The sequence below is a fragment of the Choristoneura fumiferana genome, chromosome 23 (assembly GCF_025370935.1).
Source record: "Choristoneura fumiferana chromosome 23, NRCan_CFum_1, whole genome shotgun sequence".
NCBI classification, from domain to species: Eukaryota; Metazoa; Arthropoda; class Insecta; order Lepidoptera; family Tortricidae; genus Choristoneura; species Choristoneura fumiferana.
The window spans coordinates 19896670-19921756 of NC_133494.1; the positions used below are offsets into that span (position 1 = coordinate 19896670).

The 25087-nt window shown below is 39.1% G+C and overlaps 2 protein-coding genes, 1 long non-coding RNA gene and 1 pseudogene across 4 annotated transcripts; 2 read left to right on the plus strand and 2 right to left on the minus strand.

Annotated features, from left to right (window-relative positions):
- Positions 1 to 947: 947 nt before the first annotated feature.
- Positions 948 to 8744, minus strand: LOC141441341 (mitochondrial 2-oxoglutarate/malate carrier protein-like; annotated as a pseudogene).
- Positions 8745 to 9492: 748 nt separating this feature from the next.
- On the plus strand, positions 9493 to 10048 carry LOC141440639 (uncharacterized). The gene is made up of 2 exons (XR_012452727.1): positions 9493 to 9732; positions 9833 to 10048. It is a non-coding gene; the product is annotated as an uncharacterized lncRNA (long non-coding RNA).
- Positions 10049 to 16560: 6512 nt separating this feature from the next.
- Positions 16561 to 19813, minus strand: LOC141440736 (uncharacterized; the record flags this gene model as incomplete). The annotated part of the gene is made up of 1 exon (XM_074105280.1): positions 16561 to 19813. A coding segment is annotated over one exon (1089 nt), but the record flags the coding sequence as incomplete, so codon positions are not given.
- Positions 19814 to 20106: 293 nt separating this feature from the next.
- Positions 20107 to 23712, plus strand: LOC141440638 (uncharacterized). Of its 2 annotated transcripts, none has more exons than XM_074105155.1 (3): positions 20107 to 20208; positions 20438 to 21827; positions 22562 to 23712. In XM_074105155.1, the coding sequence occupies exons 2-3, from the start codon at positions 20446 to 20448 to the stop codon at positions 22911 to 22913; spliced, it is 1734 nt and encodes a 577-aa protein (XP_073961256.1). In that variant the 5' UTR covers positions 20107 to 20208; positions 20438 to 20445; the 3' UTR covers positions 22914 to 23712. The 2 variants fall into 2 exon arrangements, with proteins under 2 accessions (XP_073961256.1, XP_073961255.1); XM_074105154.1 differs by having other exon boundaries at positions 20127 to 20352.
- Positions 23713 to 25087: the final 1375 nt, after the last annotated feature.

Genomic DNA, 25087 nt, shown 5'->3' on the forward strand with positions numbered 1-25087 from the left:
TAGGAACGCTTCATTCACCTCGCCTCGCTCCGCTCAGCTGTTTCCGCCAGAGATGTGCTGTGCGAGGATAGGTAAATGAAGCGTTTCTATTGGTTAATGAACACACATCCCTCGCAGCAGATCCTCGCACATTATTGGTGGAAACGCTGCTTTAGGTTATGTTCAGTTTGCATCGGCTCGAAGGGCCAAAACTACACGAAAGTAGGAGCTCCGCTCAACGTTTCCGTGTCGATTAAAATTGGGTAAAAACGCGATTGTGAAAAAAAGATGGCGTCCGAACGAGCGCGGTACCTGCGAGTAGGTGCTGAGTTGCGCCGCGTTGACGACCATGGCGCGGCCGACGGTGGGCGTGGCGCGCGCCACAGCTTCAGCACGCCCTCCTCGCACGATCCTGGAACACACCGCCACCGCCACGGTCACGACAACACCGTAAACAAACATCACCATCGAGCAGAGGTTCCCCAACTTTGGAAACCATTTTGTGGCGCCCCCCCACTACTCGCTCATTCACTCAGTCTCCACTCGTAGCTTACCCACTTAAACATACACACAAAAAAGCATTGTGTTAAAAATTAAACATTAAAGGCCTCCGCTAACTGTCGCACGGTTCTCTGCCGTTTGGGCAAAATATTTTTCGCAAATGTTTCATTTTGCTATAATGTTTCATTTTGCTATAATGTTTCATTTTGCTATAATGTTTCATTTTGCTATGTTTTCATTTTGCTATAATGTTTCATTTTGCTATGTTTCATTTTGCTATAATGTTTCATTTTGCAAATGTTTCATTTTGCTATAATGTTTCATTTGCAAATGTTTCATTTTGCAAATGTTTCATTTCCCTTACCTACTAGAAAATTCCAAAAAGGTGGGGGCGCGGTGGAAAACTCACCCAGGGCGCTGGAAGTGCTAAAACCGGCATGCCCTTTGGGTACGGGAACCCTAACAAATTACCTGATGAGCGCGTCGGCGACGTTCTTGTAATTGCGTCGCTGGTCGGCGGGCAGGCGGCCGTCGGCGGTCATCCGGATGAGAGCCACCTCCGCGGGGCCCACGAACGCGCCGATGGAGCCCGCGGCCACCCCCAGCAGCGTCTTCGTGCCGAAGCTGGGCGCCGCGCCCGCGTTGCGTCTGAAAAAAGTGCTATATTCAGGGGCTGTTTCACCATCCATTGATTAGTGTTAACTGACGGTTAAATGTGATGCCGTCTCCGTCTATTCGAACAAAACAAATAGAGACGGCATCACATTTAACCATCAGTTAACACTAATCAATGGATGGTGAAACAGCCCCTTAATCTACCCTAACTAAATCATCCTCATGTTACTTGATTCACAAAGCCACGCGGTTAAAAACCGCGACGGTTTAGCCGTAGCGGGCTAGCTCTTTCTGCCAAGTTTGCCACGCCACGCATTCTTCGTGCCAATAATGTCTTTCCGAAATAAAAAAATGAGGCGTAAAAGAGCTCTTTGCGGCCTAATAAACGTTTTGATTTTGATAATTATAATTACTATAATTACTTCAGTAGGCATTTGTATCTTAGGAAAACGAAAGTAATCCGCTCGTTTCAAGCGTCACTTATATCGCTTGAGTGATCATAATATTATTATCATTAGAAGCTGTTATCAACACAAGGGTCGGAGTTCAATGGTCATTGCCACACGACTGAATGAAACAATGCCCGGTGCAACAATAGTAGATTGTTTAACGAAGTAGAAGCACACATTTCGGATGTATACCTAATTGAATGATTTTCATAACAACAATTGTATTATAAATATAATTTCGCAAAAATATGTAATATACACGTCTTTATGCACTTAACATTAAGGCCGTGTATACATATTTTTGCAACTTTGGCCGTGTCGATGTCTTTGCCCTTGACTGTAGGTACACCTAAACAAATAAAATGCATAATTTCAATTTGTATACGTGTTCAATCAGTAGGTATAAGGTTCTTCGAGTTAAAAATTGGTTGGTGTTTTCCCGTATTAAACAGCTTTTCATTTCAACTATGAAAACAGATACTTTTAGCATTCAATGCCATGCAACAGCAGACTGTAAAATAACACGTGAGAAATATTATCGCTAAGCGTAAGCATGACGTTTTTGTTGCATAATTGCATACCTTCCCACGTGTGTTTATATAGGTAGAAAGATAGTTATACAGTGCTTCGATTTTTGCTGGTATGTATTTAAATTTAGTAAAGCCCGAAGGGCGAGAGAGTAATTCGTGATCGATCGGGATGGCATTGTAATGCTAAATTACGATTTTTCTTGCACTGTCAATAGGCAAGGGCCTTTGCCAATGGGACGTTAATTTTCAGTTCAAACTGCTCTAGTAACGTATCGGTGTGACGCAACTTGTTATCTACGCTCAGTGTGATAAGGCGACGCTTTGAACATAGCGGGTTCTAAATTTGTTGAAGCAGACGTTACTTTGCGGAGCGGAGGTCCATATCAATGAACTAAAACAGCTAGACCCATAGCTATACACAGACATCTATCAGTTGTATCCAAATGCATGCCTGATAATTTAAATAATATTATTATATGTGCATAATTATTTTGCTTACCCACGACGTTATTATGATAGATCTATGCAACAAATGTGTGTTCATGCAGCTCTTCCACCGCCACACTGTAAGAACACACACAAATTACACAAGCCTAACTATCATCACTACACAACACTAACGTTTTTCTAACATCTGATAGCATGGTGAAAGGTTCTGTTACTCTGGTTGAGGAGTGTTGCGTGGTGGTGATAGTTGGGTGGGTTTGTGTGATTTGTGTGTGTGTTCTTACAGTATGTATATGTATGAATAAATCTTTCATTTTTTTTATGTATGTAAACTCTTTATTGTACAAAAGAAGAAACACAAGGCGGACTTATCCCTTTCCTCCTCTACTTTCAGGAGTAATCAGTTAAGGTCCGACAAAGAGTGAGTTTAACCTTTTGAGCGTTACGGTTGGCAAAACGCGACAGCTGAAAATCGTGCCATAGGCGACATGTCGGCATTACGTGGCGTTTATGGAGCGAGTTTCCGATTATTATTTTTATCCTCTGTGGCCGACCGTGGCGTTCAAAAGGTTAAGAGTCAAATAGTGGTATAATAGTGGAAGCTACTATACAGTATTTTAGAAAGAAAGAAAGAAAACATTTGTTCGTGACAAACATAAGAACAATGGATCAAAAATAATAATAAAGAAAAATATAAAATATAGTTTTATGTATGTCACGAAATGGTCCCAAACCAGCTATCTGCCGGTCTTGCGAACGGCGCTGGTCTTCCTTTGGGACCATCTGGTCATCATACATTAAAAAAAATACGCAATAAAAAAAAAACAATATAATACATAAACTACAACAACAACTACAGTGTGGAGGTCAAGAGTCGTACTATATTTCAATTTTTTTTCTTAGCCTGTCAAAGCGTCCCACTCTCCCACTGCTGGGCAAAGGCCTTTTTCCGCAAATCGTCCCTGTTACAAATAGAATTAAAAAAATAAGCGTGCAAAATATTCACCATATCCATATCCAATAAATCGCTACCGCCTCCTCTAAGCTCCGTACTAGGCCACAGCCTACGATAACTTGCCATAGCCTAATATGTAATAATAATTATACATATCTATTAGTATCACCGCTTATACAATAGGCCACACTATGGCGGCGTGATCGATATAGATCACTTATATCTACGTAATTCAACATAGAATGATAAACTTTACACATCTCTTGCAAAAACTATGGATTTTTTTGCCGATATCATTTTCATAAATACTGGTAGGCTAGAAGCCGTGGTGGCCAAGTAGTTTGACCTATCGCCTCTGAAGCAGAGGATCGTGGGTTCAAACCCCAGCTTGCACCTCTTGAGTGTTTAGAAATTCATGTGCGAAATTACATTTGAAATTTACCACGAGCTTTACGGTGAAGGAAAACGTCGTGAGGAAACCTCCACAAACCTGCGAAGCAATTCAATGGTGCGTGTGAAGTTCCCAATCTGCACTGATCCCGCGTGGGAACTACGGCCCAAGCCCTCTCATTCTTTGAGGAGGCCTACAGGCTGGGATGATGATAGGCTAGATTCTTAATAATATATTATGTGGGTGGGAGGGGGGGGGGGGGGCGAGCGGGCCTTTTACTAAGGAGTGGCGCATAAAGCCCCCACTCCCGACCTTTGACGCGATATTATAATATAAATATAAACACGTATCTCAAATAAAATATATACGTTATTTTTTTCTTTCGTCAATTTAACAAATTATATAATTCTTTTTGCCGGCGATGTCACTAATTTGGCGTGGATATTTTATCACAAGATTTACTTTTTGGGAATTTCATTTAATCGGTTCGGTTTTCGCATGCAAAGCCACGGTAATATCTAGTGAGAAGATTAAAACACGAATCCACTTACTCTTTATGCCAATCGAAGAGTATATTGTAAACCCCGAGCCTTGTGGTAGTATAAGTGGCTTGTCGCAGGAGCCGGCAGAGAGTCCCGTGTACAGCGAGACAAAGCCCTCCCGAGCCACAATTTCTCCAGCCACTGCGAACGAGGAGCGTGCACCACCGCTCAGTTGCATCCGTGTCTTGATCAGGTCCAATGGCTGGACGACACATGTGGCTGCCATACTGTGAAAATTCAATTGATTGCTTTAAAAAAACTTAAAAACTAATAGGAAATTTTAATTTGATTGCTTAGTAACGATATCTCTTGTCCGGGTGAGCGGTTAGTTCCAATGGAGTGCCGAAAGTTTCTCGATGAGGGCTACGGCATAGATGTCGCTAGCGTCACTGCTTAAGTGGCTAAATAAGAAACAAACAAGCTGAGATATGAGGTGCATAGGGGAAATTCGTGTCGGTGCCGTTGAACATCAGTGGTGTAGCGGTATAGCACGCGGTACGGATTACCGAGGACCTGGGTTCGATTCCCAGTGATGGTCTTATTTTTTCTGGTTTTTCTGTGCATCTATATTTCAGTTTGTATTTTCAATTTAGGTATATTTTATTAGGCTGCTATTTACTCTATAAACTACTAATAATTCTAAAGCAAACTTAGCCGTTATAGTTGTCCTTGAAAGTTTGATATACTTACTACCATTCTGAATTGTTTCAAATTTTCCACCCACCAGTTTAGATTTTAGAGGGGGGGACGCTCGATTTAATGAAAATTTGCAATTTAAAGTTGAATAACATTTTCGCAAACAAATCACTGAATCGAAAAATCGTCTTAGCAAACCCCTAATGGTTTCAAAAGACCTATCCAATGATACCCCACACTATAGGGTTGGATGAGAAAAAAAGATCACCCCCACTTTACGTCTATGGGAGGTACACTAAATTTATTTTTTTATTGTACCATTTTATAATATACTAGCTTTTACCCGCGCTTCGCACGCGTAAACTATTCGGTCTGGTAGTTGCAATTGAAATTTTCGGATTTTACAAAATTCCCCTGGAAATTTCCAAAATTTATATCGTGGTCTTCATTGAGGTTGTGTTGTGAATAACTGTACAAAATTGAAGACTCTAAACCCAGTGCTAAAATTTAAAATTTTTTCCCTATCCTAATTCAAATTCATATCATTTATTCAGTAAATAGGCCGCAATGGGCACTTTTACACGTCATTTTTTTAAATACCAGCACTTTCGGAAAGACCATCATTGCCAAGAAGAATGCGCCGCAAGAAGCTTGGCAGAAAGTCATTTTTTCAAAATAAAATAAGTACAAATAAAATACTTAAAAACTACAGTAAGTATACAATTAAAGAAAAAATTACAAAATAATAATAACAATAATACACGGATGTATGGGTCCCTTAGTTACAAAACTATCCCGTGGAAATATCGGGATAAAAAGTAGCGTATGTGTTATTCTAGACGTCCGGCTACCTACATACCAAATTTCATGCCTCTAAGCCCAGCGGTTGTTATTTCGAGATTTTATCCCTATCCCGTGGGAATATCGGAATAAAAAGTAGCCTATGTGTTATTCCAGAGGTCCAGCTACCTACATACCAAATTTCATGGCTCTAAGCCCAGTGGTTGTTATTTCGAGATTTTATCCCTAGTTATCCCGTGGGAATATCTGGTCAAAAAGTCACTTAAGTCACTTAAGTTAAGTACTTAGTCACTTATTCCAGATGTTCAGTTACCTACATACCAAATTTCATGACTCTGAGCTCAGCGGTTATTATTTCGAGATTTTATCCCTATCCCGTGGAAATATCGGAATAAATAGTAGCCTATGTGTTATTTCTGAAGTTCAGCTACCTACACACTAAATTTCATGGCTCTAAGCCCAGCGGTTGTTATTTCAAGATTTTATCCCTAGGTATCCCGTGGGAATATCGGGTCAAAAAGTCACCTATGTTTTATTCCAGACGTCCAACTACCTACATACCAAGTTTCATGACTCTAAGCCCAGCGGTTGTTATTTCGAGATTTTATCCCTATCCCGTGGGAATATCGGGATAAAAAGTATCCTATGTTTTAATCCAGGTTATAAACTAACTTTCCGCCAAATTTCATCCAAATCCGTCCAGCCGTTTAAGCGTGAAAAAGTAACAAACATACTCACTCACTCACTCACTCACTCACAAACTTTCACATTTATAATATTAGTAGGATATCCGTGCAAAATTACAGCTTTCTAGCATTGATAGTCCCTGAGCAAAGCCGCGGACGGACAGACAGACAGACAGACATGCCGAAACTACAAGGGTATTCCGTTTTTGCCATTTTGGCTCCGGAACCCTAAAAGAGAGTCAGTTTTGAGAATTATTCATATTTATTGGAGATGGGTGTCTGGTGATTTTTGTCACATAAAAAAAAGAAATGATGATGCATTGGAGGAGGGAGGCAAAATTCACTAAAATGCTTTCATTGTGTAGCATTGTGTAGCATGGTGCGGGTGACACTTGCTGTTATTTTGTTTTACTCAAAAAAAGTTGCTGGAATCTAAATGTCATCATCATCATCATCATCGCAGCTTATATGTATACGTCCCACTGCTGGGCACAGGCCTCCTCTCAGAACAAGAGGGCTTGGGCCATAGTTCCCACGTGGGTCCAGTGCGGATTGGGAACTTCACACGCACCATTGAATCGCTTCATAGGTTCGTGCAGGTTTCCTCACAATGTTTTCCTTCACCGCAATCTAAATGTATGGAAGTACATTTGAGTTGTAGCCCTTATAGTTTCGTCAAGTCCGTCTGTCTGTCTGTCTGTCTGTCCGTCCGTATGTCACAGGTATTTTACTCGAAAACTACAAGATATATATCAATGAAATTTGGAGGACAGATGTCTTGTCAAAGCCGCTATTTAGTTTTGTAGTTAAATTACAAAAAGAAATATTTATAGGGGGGGCACTCCATACACGTAACAGAATTTTTTTTTTACTTGCATCAACGTGTGGCACATAAGTTCGACAGCTCTTTTGAAAAGATAGTAAGGTTTCTCAAAAACTTTTTTGATTAAGTGAAGATTTCCTGAAATAATCACTCCCAAAGTAACAAAAATTGTGTGTCCCCCCCCTCTATCTTGTAAACCGTTTGTCCAAAAAATATGCAAAAAATATGGAAAGGTAACGCTTAATAAATACTTTCAACATGATCCAATATACCGTTTTTGAGTTATTGCCGAAAAACTGCGCTTCTCAACAAAAGGGCGTAAGTGCCGTGAAGATACGCTCTTTTTCTGGTAATAGATTTTAAGACTGTAGTAAGTGTTTTAATTGTGTTATAACGCACATAATATTACATGTTTTTTTTTCGTAATGGCTACGGAACCCTATTTTGGGCGTGTCCGACACGCTGTTGGCCGGTTTTATTAAGATGCTATGAACAAATAAGTATGTTTAGTGGGAACTATTTCCTTAAGCCCAGTTTAAAAAAAATTAAGAGCATATCCTATTTTTGTATGTTCAAAAAGTTTTAATAGCTAGTTATCCATCCATACTAATATTATAAATGCGAAAGTGTGTGTGTTTGTATGTATGTTTGTCCGTCTTTCACGTCGAAACGGAGCTACGGATCGACGTGATTTTAGGCATAGAGTTGGTTTATGGGTCAGTGACATAGGCTACTTTTTATCCCGGAAATTGCACAGTTCCCGAGAGAACAGCACGCGATAACCGAATTCCACGCGGGCGGAGCCGCAGGCAAAAGCTAGTATATAATAATTATCTTAGCTCGAAAAGCTTTGCCATGATTAAGATAAGAATGAAAAAAAAAACATGGAAAATTACTCAAGTAATTATTAATTATGTAACAGTGTTAGATGTTTAATTACATACAACGCAAGTAGATTTTGCAACAGTCAAGGCCAAACGATGAACTTCTGTCAAATTAAACTTAATGTATGATGGTATGAATGAAACATTAGAGGAACTTGTCTGCTGAAAACTGAAACTTTTATAACTTTTAATTTAACATCACACTTGTATCAAATATGAATCAAAACGAACGTTCCTAGATAAAGGTCCGTGACATTGGTTTTGAAATAAAGGACAAATTTAGGTTTCTAATAATAAATTAGTATACAGTACCCAGCAAGGCCACCGAAAGCGAACTTAAGTCCATTGGGAATGTACCGCTCCTTAGGCGGTTCAACTACGGCTTGGCTCATTGTTAATAATAAAAACTTATTAATATTATTATAAATATGTTACAAAAATAGTTTTGGCTGTTATGTACGTAATCGTAACTATTCACCAAACTTAAAAATGACAGACTGCCATTGCCGAGTTCATACCAGCTGGATTTGACGTTTTGTCTTTTTTTTTTTTTTTTTTTTTTTTTAATTCGTCCGTTCGGACAGGCTAAAGTCAGGGACCATATCGCCTCGTCATCAGTTAATACTTATAATTTATTTCAACTTCTATATATTATTTCCATGTCAATTTAATAAAATTTCTTTAATATTTTTCTTTCCCAACGTTGTCATATCCAATAAAACTTCTTCAGTATTTCTTTCAATGTTGTCATATCCAATTAAACTTCTTTAGTATTCTTTCTATATTGTCTTATCCAGTTAAAACTTCTTCAGTGTTTGCTTTCTATGTTGTCACATCCAATAAAACTTCTTCAGTTATAGTCAAGTCCGGTGTATAAATATTCAATCCAGAAAATACAAGATAAAAAACTTCTATGTAACCTACATAGATGATCCTTTAAAAATCCCTGTAAGGAAATAGTCTGACAGCTCTGATTTGACGCCTGTCAGTTGATTTACCATTACTTAAACTAACCTACACTCACTGGAGCCACTTTTCCTAAATTTGAATTGAATTGAACCTACACTCACTGAAACGATAGAAAATTAGGAATATACAAAGAATGAAGCAATATTATAACTTTGTACATTAATGAAACAAATTATATTTCTTTTACTGTTGATACAATGAAGTTGTACAGTGGTTCATATGTAGAATGATTCTTTAACAGCTCTTGAACAGAGAGCGGGACCAGATGTGGTTCTCCGTGTAAATGCGGATTAATTCGTCCATCAGCACAAGGCGCTGAATGCCGAAAGACGAACAATGATAGACTATATGATCTATGGTTTGATCCTCATTTGACTGACACAATTCACAACGAGGATCACTTATAATTTTCATACGATGCAAATGATGGTTGAGGCGAAAATGACCTAACCTAAGGCGACAGATTGTGCTGTAAAAGCTTATATTACGATAGATATTACCTTTACGTAACCAAGATACAGATTGTAAGTTTACATTTAAGGCAGCATACCAAGAACCCTTGTTTTCTACTTGCACAACATGATCCCATTGTTTTTTCCACTGAACATACATTCTTTGTTTCAGTATTGGAATAGCATCAGTATATGGGAGTAGGACATCAAAACTAACATCAATAGATGGAGGAGAGTTTGCAATTGACTGAGCCAAGAAATCTACATTTTCGTTACCAGATACGCCTATATGTGAAGGAGTCCACATGAATTCAATAACAAATTTGTTTTTTAAGTGAAGCTCAGACCAAAGATCTTTAATTAGGAAAATTAAATAATTTGTATTAGATTTTACTTTATTATTTTTTATAGCTTTTAATACACTCATACTATCACTGACAATTACCCATTTACATGCCTCTTTTTGCCTTGATATGTGCTTCAGTGCACAAAGAATAGCGAATGCCTCAGCTGTGAAAATACTAGCATGTTTGTCTATTTTGAAACCAAGACCCATTTTGTTTTCGGAGTTGTATATAGCTGAAGATACACTAGACTCATTCTTAGATCCATCTGTATAAATGAATTTAAAACCATTCCATGAAGCTAATTCTCATATACTTGTTCCTTTCTGGAGAGACCATTATCAATCACAACATTTATAGGACTAAATTTACTTTCATAAGGCCCATCGAAACAAGGTAAGTGGTTATTGCTTTTATGTATACTAATTTGATTTAAAAAACTGCTAAATTCAGATAGGCCCTGCAAAACATAAAAAGATTTTTGGAAAGGCAATAGATTAATATTCAAGAGTTCTTTAAAAGGTGGTTGTCATATTCAGCATGTAGTTTTACAATAAATCTTTCCTTCAAATATGCAAGTCTTATTGTTACTGGAGGGAGATTACACTCTACTTGTAATGAAACAATAGGAGTGGTTTTAAATGCTCCAGTCACAACGCGCATGCACTTATTTTGAATTTTTTCTAAACTCTCTATAATTTATGGTCTGAAGCAAAACACATAAACCCATATTCAAAATGACTGCGAACTAAAGATTTATAAAGCATAAGTAATATTTTGGGGTCAGCCCCCCATTTTGTACCACGCAATGACTTAAGGATATTAAAAGCTTTATTGGCTTTTTTTTTTTTTTTTTTTTTCTTTAATGGCTTTCACTCTTGCCGTGATAGCAAGACGTATTTTGCCAGTGTCGGCGTAGAGACATTACACACGTGAGGAGAATGTTCGGTTTTTGAAATTTTGATCTTGGGGAAGGAACAGACAGGAGACCTAAACAAATAACATATGTTATGGACGGCACAAAGACCACAAAGACAATTACATTTTTTTTTTTTAATCATAGGGTATTGGAAGAGTTTTAAGCATGCTAGCATAAAAGGAAGAGTTGAAAAGGAAACAAAAAATAATATAATAATAAGCATGCTGCAGATACTACAACTTAATGTTGTGGCACTGAATAAATTTGATTAAGATTTTTATCAAGGAAGAATCAAGTAGAGCAAGAAGAGTCAGAAAGTTAATAGGTCGCGGAACATCCTTAGGCAGCGCGTCATATAGAGAGTAAGTGAGTCTACCGCAACTGAAAAAAATGTGATCTAAAGAACCCTCGTCGAGACCACATTCACACAAAGAGTTGTCCCGAACCCTGATTTTAGACAAGAACACCGGAGTACAGACATGACCTAAACGGAGTCGGCAAATGGTAGAAGTGACCCATTTATTAGCTGAGCGGAAACGGTAAAACCAAGGCTTTCGGGGGATTAACGGTTGGATGTTCCCATAGTGTCGACCTTTCTGGAGTCTGGAGGAGTCCCACATAGTCTGCCAGGAATTCCTCAAGTCATTCTGAACGGACATCATTAGGTCTGATGGTAAAATGATGTTATAATCCTGGGAACCGATTTCAATGGCATCTTTTGCCCATGTGTCCGCTCTTTCATTACCTATTATGCCGCAGTGACCTGGAATCCATGCAAGCGTAACTTCTAGTCCCTGTTGTTTGCATCGGTATAGAGACTCTTTAATTTTTAATATAATTGGAAACTTTGTTTTCATTTTAAAATGGTTACCGACAATTGCTTGCAGGCAGCTTTTGGAATCGGAAAAAATTAAAGCTTTTGAGATGTTATGCGAATTCGAAAATCTTATAGCCTCTAAGATAGCAATGGATTCCCCAGTGAAAACCGATGATTGAGATGGTCCTTTCTGAGTCAAAACAATTTGGTATTTGGGAATCCATACAGCTGATCCTACACTACCATTGGGGTCTAACTTAGAAGCATCTGTGAAAATGGGTAGCCAGTCCTCCCATTCTTGTAATTTTTTATTAAATTTAATATTGGCCGCTGGGCTATCCTTGTCAATGCCAAAATCAAGGATAACATTGGGGATGTAGGTTAAGGACTCATAGTTGACCTCAAAAATAGGATTGGTGTTGGTCGTATATATAGGGACGGAAGATTTTTCAACTTGGAATATGAGACAATGTACTTCGGTTTTTCCTTATTTGACCAATACGTGTTTTCAGATACTTCTTGGGAAAGCTCCTCCAGACGAGGAAGAAGAGGATGATTGGAGATAGAACACGCCTTAAAGATGAAACGGTCTGCCAGGTATTGCCTGCGGAGGGAGAGGGGAGGATCCAAGCATTCAACCTGCATAGCGATTTTTGGTGAGGATTTCATTGCACCTAGAGTGATACGCAGACATTTGGCTTGAATCAGGTCCAACTTTTTAAGAGCATTTTTATTACAGGGTTCAATCACGAGCGAGCCATAGTCAAACTGACTGCGGATCACTGCATTGTACACGAGCTTTTGGCAGTATGGGTGAGCGCCCCACCAAACCCCAGAGAGAGCCCGAAGAACATTAATACCCTTTTCGCATTTGCTGGTTACATACTCCAAATGCGGAACGCCAGTCATCTTAGAATCCAGGAAGACTCCGAGGAATTTCACAGCGTCCAAACAGGGGATGACCTCATCATCATATCGGATATCCATGATAGGAATGGATCTGCTACGTGTGAAAGTTACTATGCAGCTTTTAGATGGTGATAAAGTCAGACCATGATCATCTAGCCAGATCTTGAGATAACTGAGCGCTTCATTGAGTTTAGAAGGAGCAGCATCTGTTGACTGAGAACTGGTATACAGCACCAAGTCATCAGCATACTGAAGTATACTACAGAAGGGGGAGACAGATTGTTCAATATCATACGTATATATATTATAAAGAAGAGGGGAGAGCACCGAACCTTGAGGGAGTCCCTGCCATAGGGTACGAGGAGGGAGGAAACTATTGCCAGATCGAATTTTTATGGTACGTCCTATGAACAACTTACAAACAAAGTGAACTATCCTCGCAGGAATACTCAGCTGAAGCATTTTTGCTCTGAGTACTGGAAGAAGAACATTGTCGTATGCGGCAGAGATGTCCAAGAAGCACCCAACGAGATGTTGTTTTTTGGAGAAGGCCAATCTAATGTCTGAGGTCAGAATCGATAAGTTGTCCATTGTACTTTTTCCTTTACGGAATCCGAACTGAGAGTTTGCGAGTAATTTTTCCTTTTCTACGAACCATTCCAACCTATTCTTAATAAGATGTTCGAAGATTTTACCAATTGATGCAGACAAAGCAATTGGGCGATAAGAGCTAGCTACCTGAGGGTCCTTCCCTGGTTTAAGGAATGGGATAATAATTTGGCTCGTCCATTCCTGTGGGATTTCACCAGTCACGAAAAACAAATTGTACAGTTTTTAGTAGATGTTCCTTTGAGAAGCGATTAAGTTTCCGGATAAAAAGATAGGGAATGCCATCTTCTCCGGGGGAACTGTTACGTAGTCCATCTAAAGCCAACTCAAGTTCAGTGAATGTGAAGGGATTGTCAAGAGGGCCTAGTTCCGCAGGGGGAAGGGAAGGGTCGATACAGGATTTCTCTGGAACTGATGAAGGAGCCAATTTGTCCGCAAACTCTGCCAACCAGGAAGGAGGGTTAGGAGAGGCTGAACAAACAGGATGGAAAGAGCCCCGAAATCTTTTAATATTTTTCCATACCAGCGATGGCGGGGTTCTAGGGTTGAGGCTTTCGCAAAATCCCTTCCATCCTTTCTTTTTTGCTTTATTTAGGAGACGTTTAGTACGGGCAGAAATTTTTTGATAGGCAACAAAATCATCGGAAAGACCAGACTCATTAAACTTACGTTCCGCGTTGTCTCTTGCTTTGATCGCCGCCGTGCATTCTGCATCCCACCAGGGAGGTGAAGGGATTTTGCTACTACGTATTTTTTTCTTAGGGATGTACTTATCTGCTGCTTCTAGTAGAATCGATTGGAAGTAGAGGTATAAATCTAAGGGATTTGATAGGTTGGGATCTAGCTCTTTTAATTTATTTTCAATATAATGAGAGTAGCTTGGCCAGTCCGCTTTATCCAACCTATATTGAAGGAGGGGTTGGGGGACGGGTGAGGGAAGAACAGAGGATGGCTGGGAAATAATTATAGGGAAGTGATCACTTCCGAATGACTGACTCAGAACCTGATAGGATAGCGAACACGAAAGATTGGGAGAGCTAGCAGACAAATCCAGAACAGAGTTGGGGTTTTGTCCGGGATATACCCGATGAGTGGGAGAGCCGTCGTTGATGATTACGACATTAATGTCATCAAACAGGTCCAGAAGGAAGGAAGAAAATATGTCAGAATGTGATGAACCCCAGGAGGTGTTATGACTATTAAAATCACCCATAATGAGGAGAGGAGGTGGGATCGAGAACAAGATTGTAGAAAGGTCGGGTATTAAGTTGATATTTGGGTGTGGGATATAAATTGATACGCAATTAATTCCCATGACATTGGCCGCAACAGCGTTAATATCATGGGAATGAGGAGGGAGAGGAATTTGTGAGAAAGTGTAACCTCTTTTAATCAATAACGCACAACCAGCACGTCCATCACCGCGGTCCTCCCGAAGGCATGAGAAGCCCGGGATCCTAAACTGGGAACCCGGTCTCAGCCATGTCTCCGAAATGGCCGCCACTGAAACGAAGTGCTCGTTGATGAGATTGATTAGTTCTGGTTTTTTAGGGATGATACTACGACTATTCCATTGAAGAAAATTGGCCTGGGGGCCATTGGAGAAGGATAATCGCTCAGCAAGTGAAACCATTAATGGGGCAACGTCGGGCGGTAAACAATCGCTCCATTTGGCGATTATATTCGTGAGAAGTTTGAATAGTAATTCCATAAGGTCATCATTGGGGGTCTCAACTGGCATCCGCCGTGACGATAGGGCGTAGCCATTGGGGAGTTGGGATTGTGGGGTCGAGATAATATCTCTATGGGCTTGCCGGTCATAGCCTGGAGACAGAGGGGACCTTGCTCTAGATTTACGGATGATCGTCTTACGGTATGAAGCTGAGGGAGGCGATTGGGGAGGAAGGGGAGGGCGAACAGGCGAGGGAGACTGCCATGAGGGAGAGTTGGGCTCGAACATAATCTTGGCCACGTCGGCGTAAGGACGACGTACAGCCGGAAAACGAGAGGACGCTTCCTGGTAAGAAATGCTGTGTTCCGACATTGCCAGTTTGATAGATTTTTGCCTACAATATTCAGGGCAACGTTGGTCTGTCGCATAATGATTGCCTGAGCAGTATAAACAGGTTACATGCTCAGCAGCGATGTTGCATCCTTCACCAGGGTGTTTTTGTGCACACTTGAAGCATCGGGCATCAGAGCGGCATTGGGCCTGAATATGACCAAACCTCAGACATTTCCGGCATTGAATTGTTGGGAGCACGTACACTTCGACCTTCAACGATGTATAAAACGCAAAGATTTTCTGAGGAAGCTTTTGACCTTCGAAGGTCACTACAACGGTTTGCGTTGGAACCCATGATGGAGGACCTCCCTCATTGGTTACCTTGCGCTGAAGGCGCCGGGCTTTAAGAATTTTACCTGGTCCGTCTATGAGGTCAGTAGCGTCAACAAATTCTTCCATTGACCAGTCGACTGGTACACCACGAATCAATCCCATTCGAGAAACATTGTACGATGGAATATTTGCTTTGTATTTGTGACGTGATAAGCAGGGATTCTCTAAGATATTGTTGGCATCCGCAGCGGTCTTAAACTCAACCGAGACACGGTTTCTACCTACGGACTTGATACCATCTTTTTTGATGTTTTGGACGTTATCTCTGGCAAAGGCAAGACCAACCTTAATAGGTTGCAGTGAAATGCCCGAGTTGCTAGAATCCGCGTCTCGGGAGATGTGAACAATAAATGGGCCACTATCTTCACTGTTGTATTTGCGGGATTCCGCGTCTAAGTCAGGGTGTTTATAAATGCCTGCTATGGATGCGTTGTCGATGTCCGTTCCCTGCATCACCTTTTTACCTTTAGGTTCGGCCCTATCGGGCGATGATAGTTCCAAAGAACTAAGACTGCGCTTTCGTGCATTGTTCAGCGTGTCAAACTCCATCGTGTTCGTGAAACTACCACCGCCCGGATCCGGGGGCTCCTCGTTCCCCTCCATGGTTTTGGCTCTTGGCCAACCGGTCAGATGGGTTATTAAGTTAGATAAATATTATAGATTAATTAATCCACCACCAGATGGTTAATTTACAAGGATTATTATTTTAGTGGGAATATAACCTAAAAATTGAACAGACTCACTGCACGGCACTTCTGTCAATCTTTATTGGCTTTGACTTCTAAATGCTCAGCATATTTTTTCCAGGATAAATTGTGACAAAATATGACACCCAAAACTTGGTATCTGTGACTATTGGCAGAGGTGTATTATTATACAATAAAGAGGGCAAAGTAGGACAACTTTAGACTTAGATGGATTAACTGCGAGATTTAAATAAGAGAGGTAATTATGGAGTTTTGTTAATGCTAAGTTTAAGTTATTTATTATTGTGTTAGAATTATTTCCAGATAAATATACAACAAGGTCATCGGCAAATTGTAAATTTTTGATATTAGGACCCATTACCAAATTTAAGCGACGTATATACAGAATGAAGATCAGAGGGGATAAAATTCCACCCTGACAAACTCCTATGGAAGATAGTCGAGGACCAAACAATTCACCATCATACTTCACAAACACTTTTCTACAAGATAGAAATTTTTGAATCCACTGTACAACTTTAAGTGGAATACATATATTTAACAGTTCTGTACATAAAATATCAATATTTACATTGTTAAAAGCACCAGTAATATCAAAAAACACTGAAATAAGTTTGTTGTTATTTTTGATGCTTTTCAGTATATCTAAATGAAACAAAGATATGCTTTCACGTGCTGAACGACCTCTACGAAAACCATACTGATTGTTTGGAAGCAATCCATTATGTTCTACATAATATTCAAGACGCTGCTTAAGTAATTGTTCAAAGACTTTTCCTGCGCATGATGTCAATGTTATAGGACGATAAGAGTCTGGATTAAACCTAGGTTTGTCAGATTTTAATATAGGAATGATGCAATCAGTTGTCCATTCAGGTGGTATGTCGTTTTTTGTCCAAAGTGCATTGTAAATATTTAGTAAAATAATCAGACAACTCTCTGGCAGTTTCTTGAACATCATATATGGAATTCCATCTAAACCAAACGAAGTATCCCTGCGTGAATATATTGCAGATTTCAATTCTTCAAGGGTAAATAAGTTTATGATATAATCATTGTGCGGGCTGGAAGGGGATTCAAGAGACAAACTACTTACATTTTCCACACTATCAGGAGTATATTTTTGCAAGAAATCTAGAATCCATTCATGATTACTATTAGAGTGTCGAGGAACATAAGTTTTATTGAATTTGCGCATGAAGCGCCAAATTACTGACAATGGAGTAAACCGATTAAAAGAAGTGCAAAGATCAGCCCAAGAATTTTGTCTTTCTGTTTTAATAACAAGTTTTTTCTTAGCTTGGAGTTTCTTAAATTCTAGGTAATTTTCTAAAGTAAAATTTTGTTTAAAATTGATGTACGCCTGTTTGGAGTTTTGAACAGCTGTGGAACATTTATCATTCCACCATGGAAGATTAGATTTTTTCTTAGATTTTCTAACAGTATAAAAACGATTAGGACTATTTGTCATGGGACTGGGACCTTTATGATTCAGTATGGACTCTGTGACAGCACACATTAGGATATTCGTGAACAAATTGTAGGCCTCAAGAGGCGTGTAAGAGTCGAACTGAAAGTTATTTAACTTACACTCCACCTTCTCGGCATACATTTGCCAATTCACCATTTTAAAATTGGGGTGAGTGGGCAAATGTACTCCATTTACGTTATTATTTACAAAATTATTTACATTGTTATTTAGAACCAAATTGATTATTCCAGGTAGATGATAACTACCCAGAGGATCGTCGTGGACTGACCAAGTACAAAGAGGAGCCAACGATGGAGAAACTATGGCTAGATCCAACGCATTAGGACGCCAAGTCATAGAGCCCACAGTAGTGGGTGTACCATCATTTAAAAGTACCAGAAAATTATCATCAACAACATCTAACACAGTACGACCACGTGATGAAGTAGAACAACAACCCCAAGACGTGTGATGAGCATTAAAGTCTCCTGCGATTATCTTGGGTTCGGGTATAGATTTAATGAAATTTTCAAATTTTGTTTTTTCAAAAACTGGGTTGCAATTTGTAGGGCTATAAAAGCTTACTATACTAATTTGTTTACTATTAACAGATATTTGTATACAAATATTTTGAAGAGAGTCATCAAAAAATGTGTTAATTTTGTTATATGCAATACTATTATGTATCAGAATACATACACCATTATGTTTGTTACCACAATCATTGCGCTCTATGTTAAACCCAGGGACCTTTAGCCTCAGATGAGGCTTTAACCAGGTTTCGCAAATGATCGCAATATCTATATATTCTTGATATAAAAAGTTTGTAAATTCGTGCCTATTGTGGAGTATACTCTGAGCGTTCCAATGTACGATTTTGAGGGCGTTCATTATGCTTTAGATTGAGCGTTCCCTCTTATCGTACCTTGGAACGCTGCACGTATTGTTTCTGTATTTATAGGCGATTCGTTTTTATTAGCTACTAGCTTTATGATCACTTGCGTGATCATATTTAAAAATGATTGAGATTTAAGCATATTCTCTAAGTAGGTTTCAGCTGTCCTAGCAGCTAGTTGGGGGAAAGACTTTTCATTAAATAGATCGGCATAGGCTGCAGTTCGGGATTTGATTTTGTTTTCTTCTATTTTGTTTTTTTTAATAGGACAAGACGCGGAAATTGCAATATGTTTACCCTTGCAGTTGGCGCAAACTGGATTTTGTTTGTCGGCGCCACAGGCCTTATAATTGTGATTTTCGGAACAGATAGAACAAACCTCATTATTTTTGCAAAATTTAGCAATATGTCCAAACTGTTGGCACTTTAAGCATTGCTTAACTGGAGGGACATATTGCGTCACCTCGTGTCTCCATGAGTCTAGGTACACGTACTCAGGCAGCTGAGTAGAGGCAAACGTTACTGCGACAGTCTGCGTGGGAATATACGCGACCTCGCCCCCATCTGCCCTCACCCTGCGCATGAATCGCCGCACCTGGATGACGTTTCGTGAGCTGCCGATCATTGCGAATATATTTTTATTCGATAAACCAACTGGGACAGATTTTACAACTCCAGTAACTTCTGTGTCTGCTGCGGGGATTGAGGCGTTAAGCCCCAATTCGTCTAGGAATTTATTGTGACCTAAAAACGTGTTGGCATTGTTTGACAAATCGAATGTTATAGCCACTTTATATTTATTCATAGGCCTCAGATGTAGCACTCCCGATATGGCGTATTTTCTTATGGCCTGGGACAAGTTTACTTTATCGCCATCCGAAAACGGCTTGTCGGCGCATTGGTGTGTGAGGAACACAACGAAGTCTCGCCTCTGTGAATTTTCTGGATATTTACGAGAATAATTTGTTACCTTGTACGGCCTGTACTTATCTGCATCGTTTTCATAATCGGAGTCCTCGGCGGAAGACCCTCTGTCTTCAGCACCTTCTTTTTTTTTTTCGTTTTTTAGATTTCTCCCGTCCCATTATAGCTTATGTAATATTTACACACTTATCCGTAAGTATGTACAGATATTTACACCTAAAAATATACAATATATACAGAATTATTAATAATTATAAATATTTCTTTTAGAAATTCGCGCCTTTCCCTCTCAAAGGTTCCCGCCTTTTTTTTTTCCGTTTTGTCTTTTGATTGACGTGACGTAGTAGTCCACAGGTAATTAAAGAATCGTGCAATAAACTAGCTCACACAACAACTTCGTTTCAAATTCTAATGTAATCACATGTTAACCAACGTAAGCAACTGAAGTTACTTACATAGCTTTACCTTTACTTTCCTTATTTATAAAAAAAAAAGCAAGGCTGTCACGTTAACAGCGTTAAAATTAAAATTAAACGTTTTCGTGTTAGATAGAAGGTATTGGCATGTTTTATTTGAAACTTTGTAAGGTATTCTAGTTTATTTATTGCTAAAACCGTAAAAGTTAATTATCAAAAAGTAATCTATTACCTTTTGAGCGTATCGACAATAGTTTCGTTTAGAAAGCAAGTAAAATAAAGGGTAAGCAAGCACTATAGCACGAGAAAAACAACTTTATTATGATATAGATTAAATGTTTAATTCTTATGCGATTTGTAATTTTCAGGTGCAAGGATGAACTTCATGAATCCGATGGTCTTTAACCAAATTCTTAACCGCCAGGGCCTTCTCGACGAAGTTTACGAGGCTTTAAGAACAGTGGATATGGTAGGTGCTGTTATGAGCGCATTAAAAATTCTACGCATCACTCACACCTTGCCCATAATTGTCAATAACGAGAAGACTAAAGAGCGGTCCTGCTCCTATCGTAACCAAGGAAACACTTTTTATGTTAGTCAGCAATTCCAGAAAGCATTTGAATGTTACAATAAAGCTTTGCTTTACGCTCCCAAAGATTCTATAGAGCTTGTGCAAGCATACAGTAACAGATCAGCACTACATCTCCAACTAGAAGCATATACTGCTTCTATCAAGGACATAGAAACTTGTCTAAATCTGAATTGTACAGAAGACTTGAAGAAAAAGTTGATGAAAAGAAAGTTTCAGTGCCAGATAATGCTTTGGAAAGAGAGTCTTAAGGATGGTATTTTGAGATGCGCCTTTTCTGACAAATTCTTCAATTTCAAAAGGGAAAAGCATCCACAGATACCTTGCCTGTCTTCTGATGTACATGTGGTTTCCGAACATGGTGAAACTAGGGTAGTAGCTGCTAAAGATGTTGAAATGGGAACTGTTCTTGCAATAGAGACTGCATATACAACCTACTCTCTTGAGGATAAAGCCTATTCTACATGTTATTACTGCCAAAAAATTACATTAAATTTGTTTCCCTGTGATAATTGTTGCTATGCATTGTTCTGTAGCAAAGAATGTCAAAAACTCTGTCTAAATGAGTATCATTACATAGAATGTAAGATCATGAATGTATTGCAGACAGTAAATGTTGGTAGCAGTTTTCGACTAGCTATAAAAACTGTGTTGAAACTAAAAACACAATGCAAGGAGTGGAACACTTTGATAAAAGAATCTCAAAATATTGGAGCTAACAGATTGAAAACCAGTTCGTTGAACGAAATATATGATGTTAAGAATTACTCCTCAATCTTAAGTTTTAACGACAAGCGCCATTTCGTTCATGGAGTTCTGTACAACAGCTGTTTAGATGTTGCCATAGTAATCCATCATCTTCAGAATCTCAATGGGTTCTTTCCTACAGACCCAAAAGAAAGTTTGGAGGCACAGAAATGTTTTGCTAAACTCTTTATGTCTTTGGAGCTTATGTGGCCTTGCACTACGGAAATAGATAATGCAGCTGAGGAGCTAACCGGCAGTGACCTAGTGTCTAATTTCCCCAGTCATTTTGGTTGGTTTGCGTTTACCAGCAAATTGAAACATGCGTGTGAGCCCAATGTTTTAGTACTTGGTCTTGATAATCGAGTGGCATTAGTGGCTCTCGAACCTATCAAAAAGAATGCAGAGTTAAAGATCTCCCACATGTATGTACCTACACTTGTGAATTATGATGATATTACTAGACTTTTCTTACTTCAAACCACAGATATAGATTACACTAGATAACGCAAACACCTCAATCTGTATGAAAACCAACCACGTCACTTTTTTATATCTACTGTGACGTCTCAAGAGCGAATTAGCGATGTGAATTCCCTGATGTCTGCGCAAAATCGATTCAAATGCGCCGCCCGCCTGCGCCGTGGGGCTCGAGTCAGTCACTAGTCATGATTAGTCAGTTAGCGGTCAGTCTTTGTATGGGGCCAACCCTGACGTTTAGTCGGGGTTCGGACACGCGAAGTAGATGCATTTGCGTAATCTAGTGTAATCTATATCTGTGCTTCAACCCATCTGCTTGTCTAGGTACTATACTTTTCTCGCGGCTTTCACGCGTAAACTACTAGATCCGGCAGTTGGAAAATAATAAAAATATGTGTGTGTTATTCCAGACATCTACAGTCACAAGCATTGTTAATTTAGTACCCACTTAAGATCGAATATCTGTCACTTTGTATGACAATTCAAAGAATTCTTTCACTAAACTTGTAACCATAAAATCTAATCCAAATTTTATGCAAATCTGATCACTCATTTTAACATGATGGAGTACATACACGCCAACGCATTTGTAAACATTAGGATGATATTAATGTGCAAATGTAATCCTGAAGTCTTTGTTTAGTTTATCAGAGTTTATCCCTTTGCTTTTCTCTTACAGAGGCCACTGGTACGAGCGTTTGTATGAAGGCAAGCTTAGGTCACTGAAACTTTACCAGACATCCCGTATTATCTGTACTTGCCGTGTATGCAAGGGATCCTGGACCATGAACAATCTCAATAAAAGTGAACTCACTCCGGTGCAGAAGAAGGCATATTCATCATGGGAGCGTTCCAAAGAAAACATACTTGTACAAAGAGAAGCGTCATACTTCAAGGAAATATGTAAGATACTGACGGTGCTTCAAGACAAAGTACAGACAAAGGAGCATCATGCTGTTTACAAAGAGCTCCGTGTACAGTTGTGCTTGTGCCAATATGCCGTTACTGGTAATGTTGTAATTACTTGCTAAATAGCCAGGCATTGCCACCAGATATGTGCAAGGTATGTGTGTCATGAATCAATAGAAACGCGTCAATTTCCTATCCTCACTCAGGGCTGCTCTAGTGGAAACAGCTTGAGCAGAGTGAGGTTTTTGTAAACACAAAACATGTGTTGCAAAGTACTCAGTCCAGTCACTACTACGGGCCAATGGCGCGCGCACTCCGATGCCGCCTCACCGCACCCGCTCGATTATTTGAAGAGTCCGCTACACACCCTCACTAGGCATCCTCGCACTGCTCAGCTACGTCGCACATCTTTGGTGGAAATAGCCTAAATCTAATCATGTTTCTGCCAAGTAGTTGTGTCCTACATGCAAAATTTGCGTTTGTGCATTTAAAAATAGTTTTAAGAACATTGTATTAGGCCGCGATGAGACTGGGAATTGTATGGACAGGTTATTTCCTATTTACGTCTACCTAAATGTATACCCATAGCGAATCTATCGATCAATCCTATTCTCGTAACGGTATAATAATAACTACTAAGTGAAGTTCCAGATGTGCAGAACTCGGTTTATAAAGATTTGATTAGTTTAATTTCTCAAATGTCAAACTACTTAATGAATTTGTTTTAGTTGAAAACTTTGAGTATTAGCTAAGCTACTACTTATAAGATAAATACTTAATTGGAAAAGCTGAAAAAAAGAAAAAACCTGAAATAAAATAACTATTATTGAATCAAATCAAATAGTTTCCCAAAACTTGTTGCAATTGCAAGTGTAACCACGTCAAAAAATGTTTGTAATTAAATAAAAACATTGTTGTATTTCTCTGATTTTTAGTTGCCCCGGGTTTTACTGTGGGGGTGGGCCTGAATAGAGATCTCTTCAAGCAGATGTTATGTCTGGTGGCCGTACGCGTAGTTTGAAGGAAGAGCGTCGGTAGTTTTATAAATAGTCTGTAGTTTTTTCCTGTTGGGAAATCCTTTTCTAATGCTCCCCTACAGTGTAGGGCCTACACTCCCCAAGGAACCTAAATACCTTAGATGAATGATTGGTCTTCCGCGCTCGCTCGACTAGATACCGCGCTAACTAAAAACAAAACGTTCGTGAATGCGGCAACTCAATATTGTAGTGTGCGTAAGAACGGTGTAAGACAATTTGCAAGGATGCTAGTGTGTGTGACGAATTGTGTTGCCAGCTGCTCCACTGTTACCCGAATTATTGGGAAAATAAATTATTCTGTGGTCTATTAAGTTACTGGTTACAAAATGTATCTTGGGAAATACTTACAGCCTTATTCATAAAAAGTTAGAGCCTCCTTGAAGGCTCCTTGAAGGCCCGATGCTAAAAAACATGATTCATAAACGTCTGTTAGCGCTAATCAGTCGATCAAGGCTCTGCTAAAGTTAGCGGACCGTAGACCCTCCTTTATCTCCCTGCTAAGTCACAAAATGGCCGCCACAAGTTTGAACAGCTGACTTTGACAAGAGCAAACAACCATACCGAAGATATTTTAGTGAAGGGTGAAGTTACGCAAAGATTAAAAAAAACCAGGAAAAAATATTTTCAGGTATTTGTATTTAAAAAATCCTCTAAATTAGCAACAATAAATTAACAATAAATATGAAAAAAAATATTAGGATGATTAACATAATTATGGCTTTTTGCACAACATAAACATGCGGATCGGAAATGGCGGGAAAACAAACTTCTCGCTTTTTATTTTTTTTCCTGCTAATTTGCTGTCACTGCTGTCAACTTTTTTTTTTTAATTGTCGATTAGGCCATTTTTTGTCTTTGATTTGTCAAGGTGGCCAACATAACGCGTCTAATCAGTCTATCAGCGGCTCAACAACTAGCAGACTGCTAGCAAGCGTTTATGAATCATACTTCTTGACAACCGTCTAACAAGCTTAATCAGTCTGCTAAGTAACAGACCGATCAAACCTCAATTAAGGATTTTTTATGAATAAGGCTGTTAGAAATTAAGAAGTAATTAAGAGTGAATGTATTAATATGTTTGTGTATAGGTTAGGCGTAGGTTTCTTCTTTAAAAAAATGGTAGGTATGATGTAGGTATATCAATGATCAGGCCTCACTTTTAATTAAAAAATATATATATTTAAGGACATTCAATATTTACAAATTATTACTGAAAATTCATGGACTGAGTCACCAACTAAGAAGTTTTGCGTACTTAA

Bases quoted from the DNA above. Each gene is read 5' to 3' on its own strand.
- LOC141440638 (XM_074105155.1), top strand. From the start codon at position 20,446: ATGAACTTCATGAATCCGATGGTCTTTAACCAAATTCTTAACCGCCAG. The intron at 21,828-22,561 runs GTATGTACCTAC...TTTCTCTTACAG, and splicing joins GAGTTAAAGATCTCCCACAT to AGGCCACTGGTACGAGCGTT.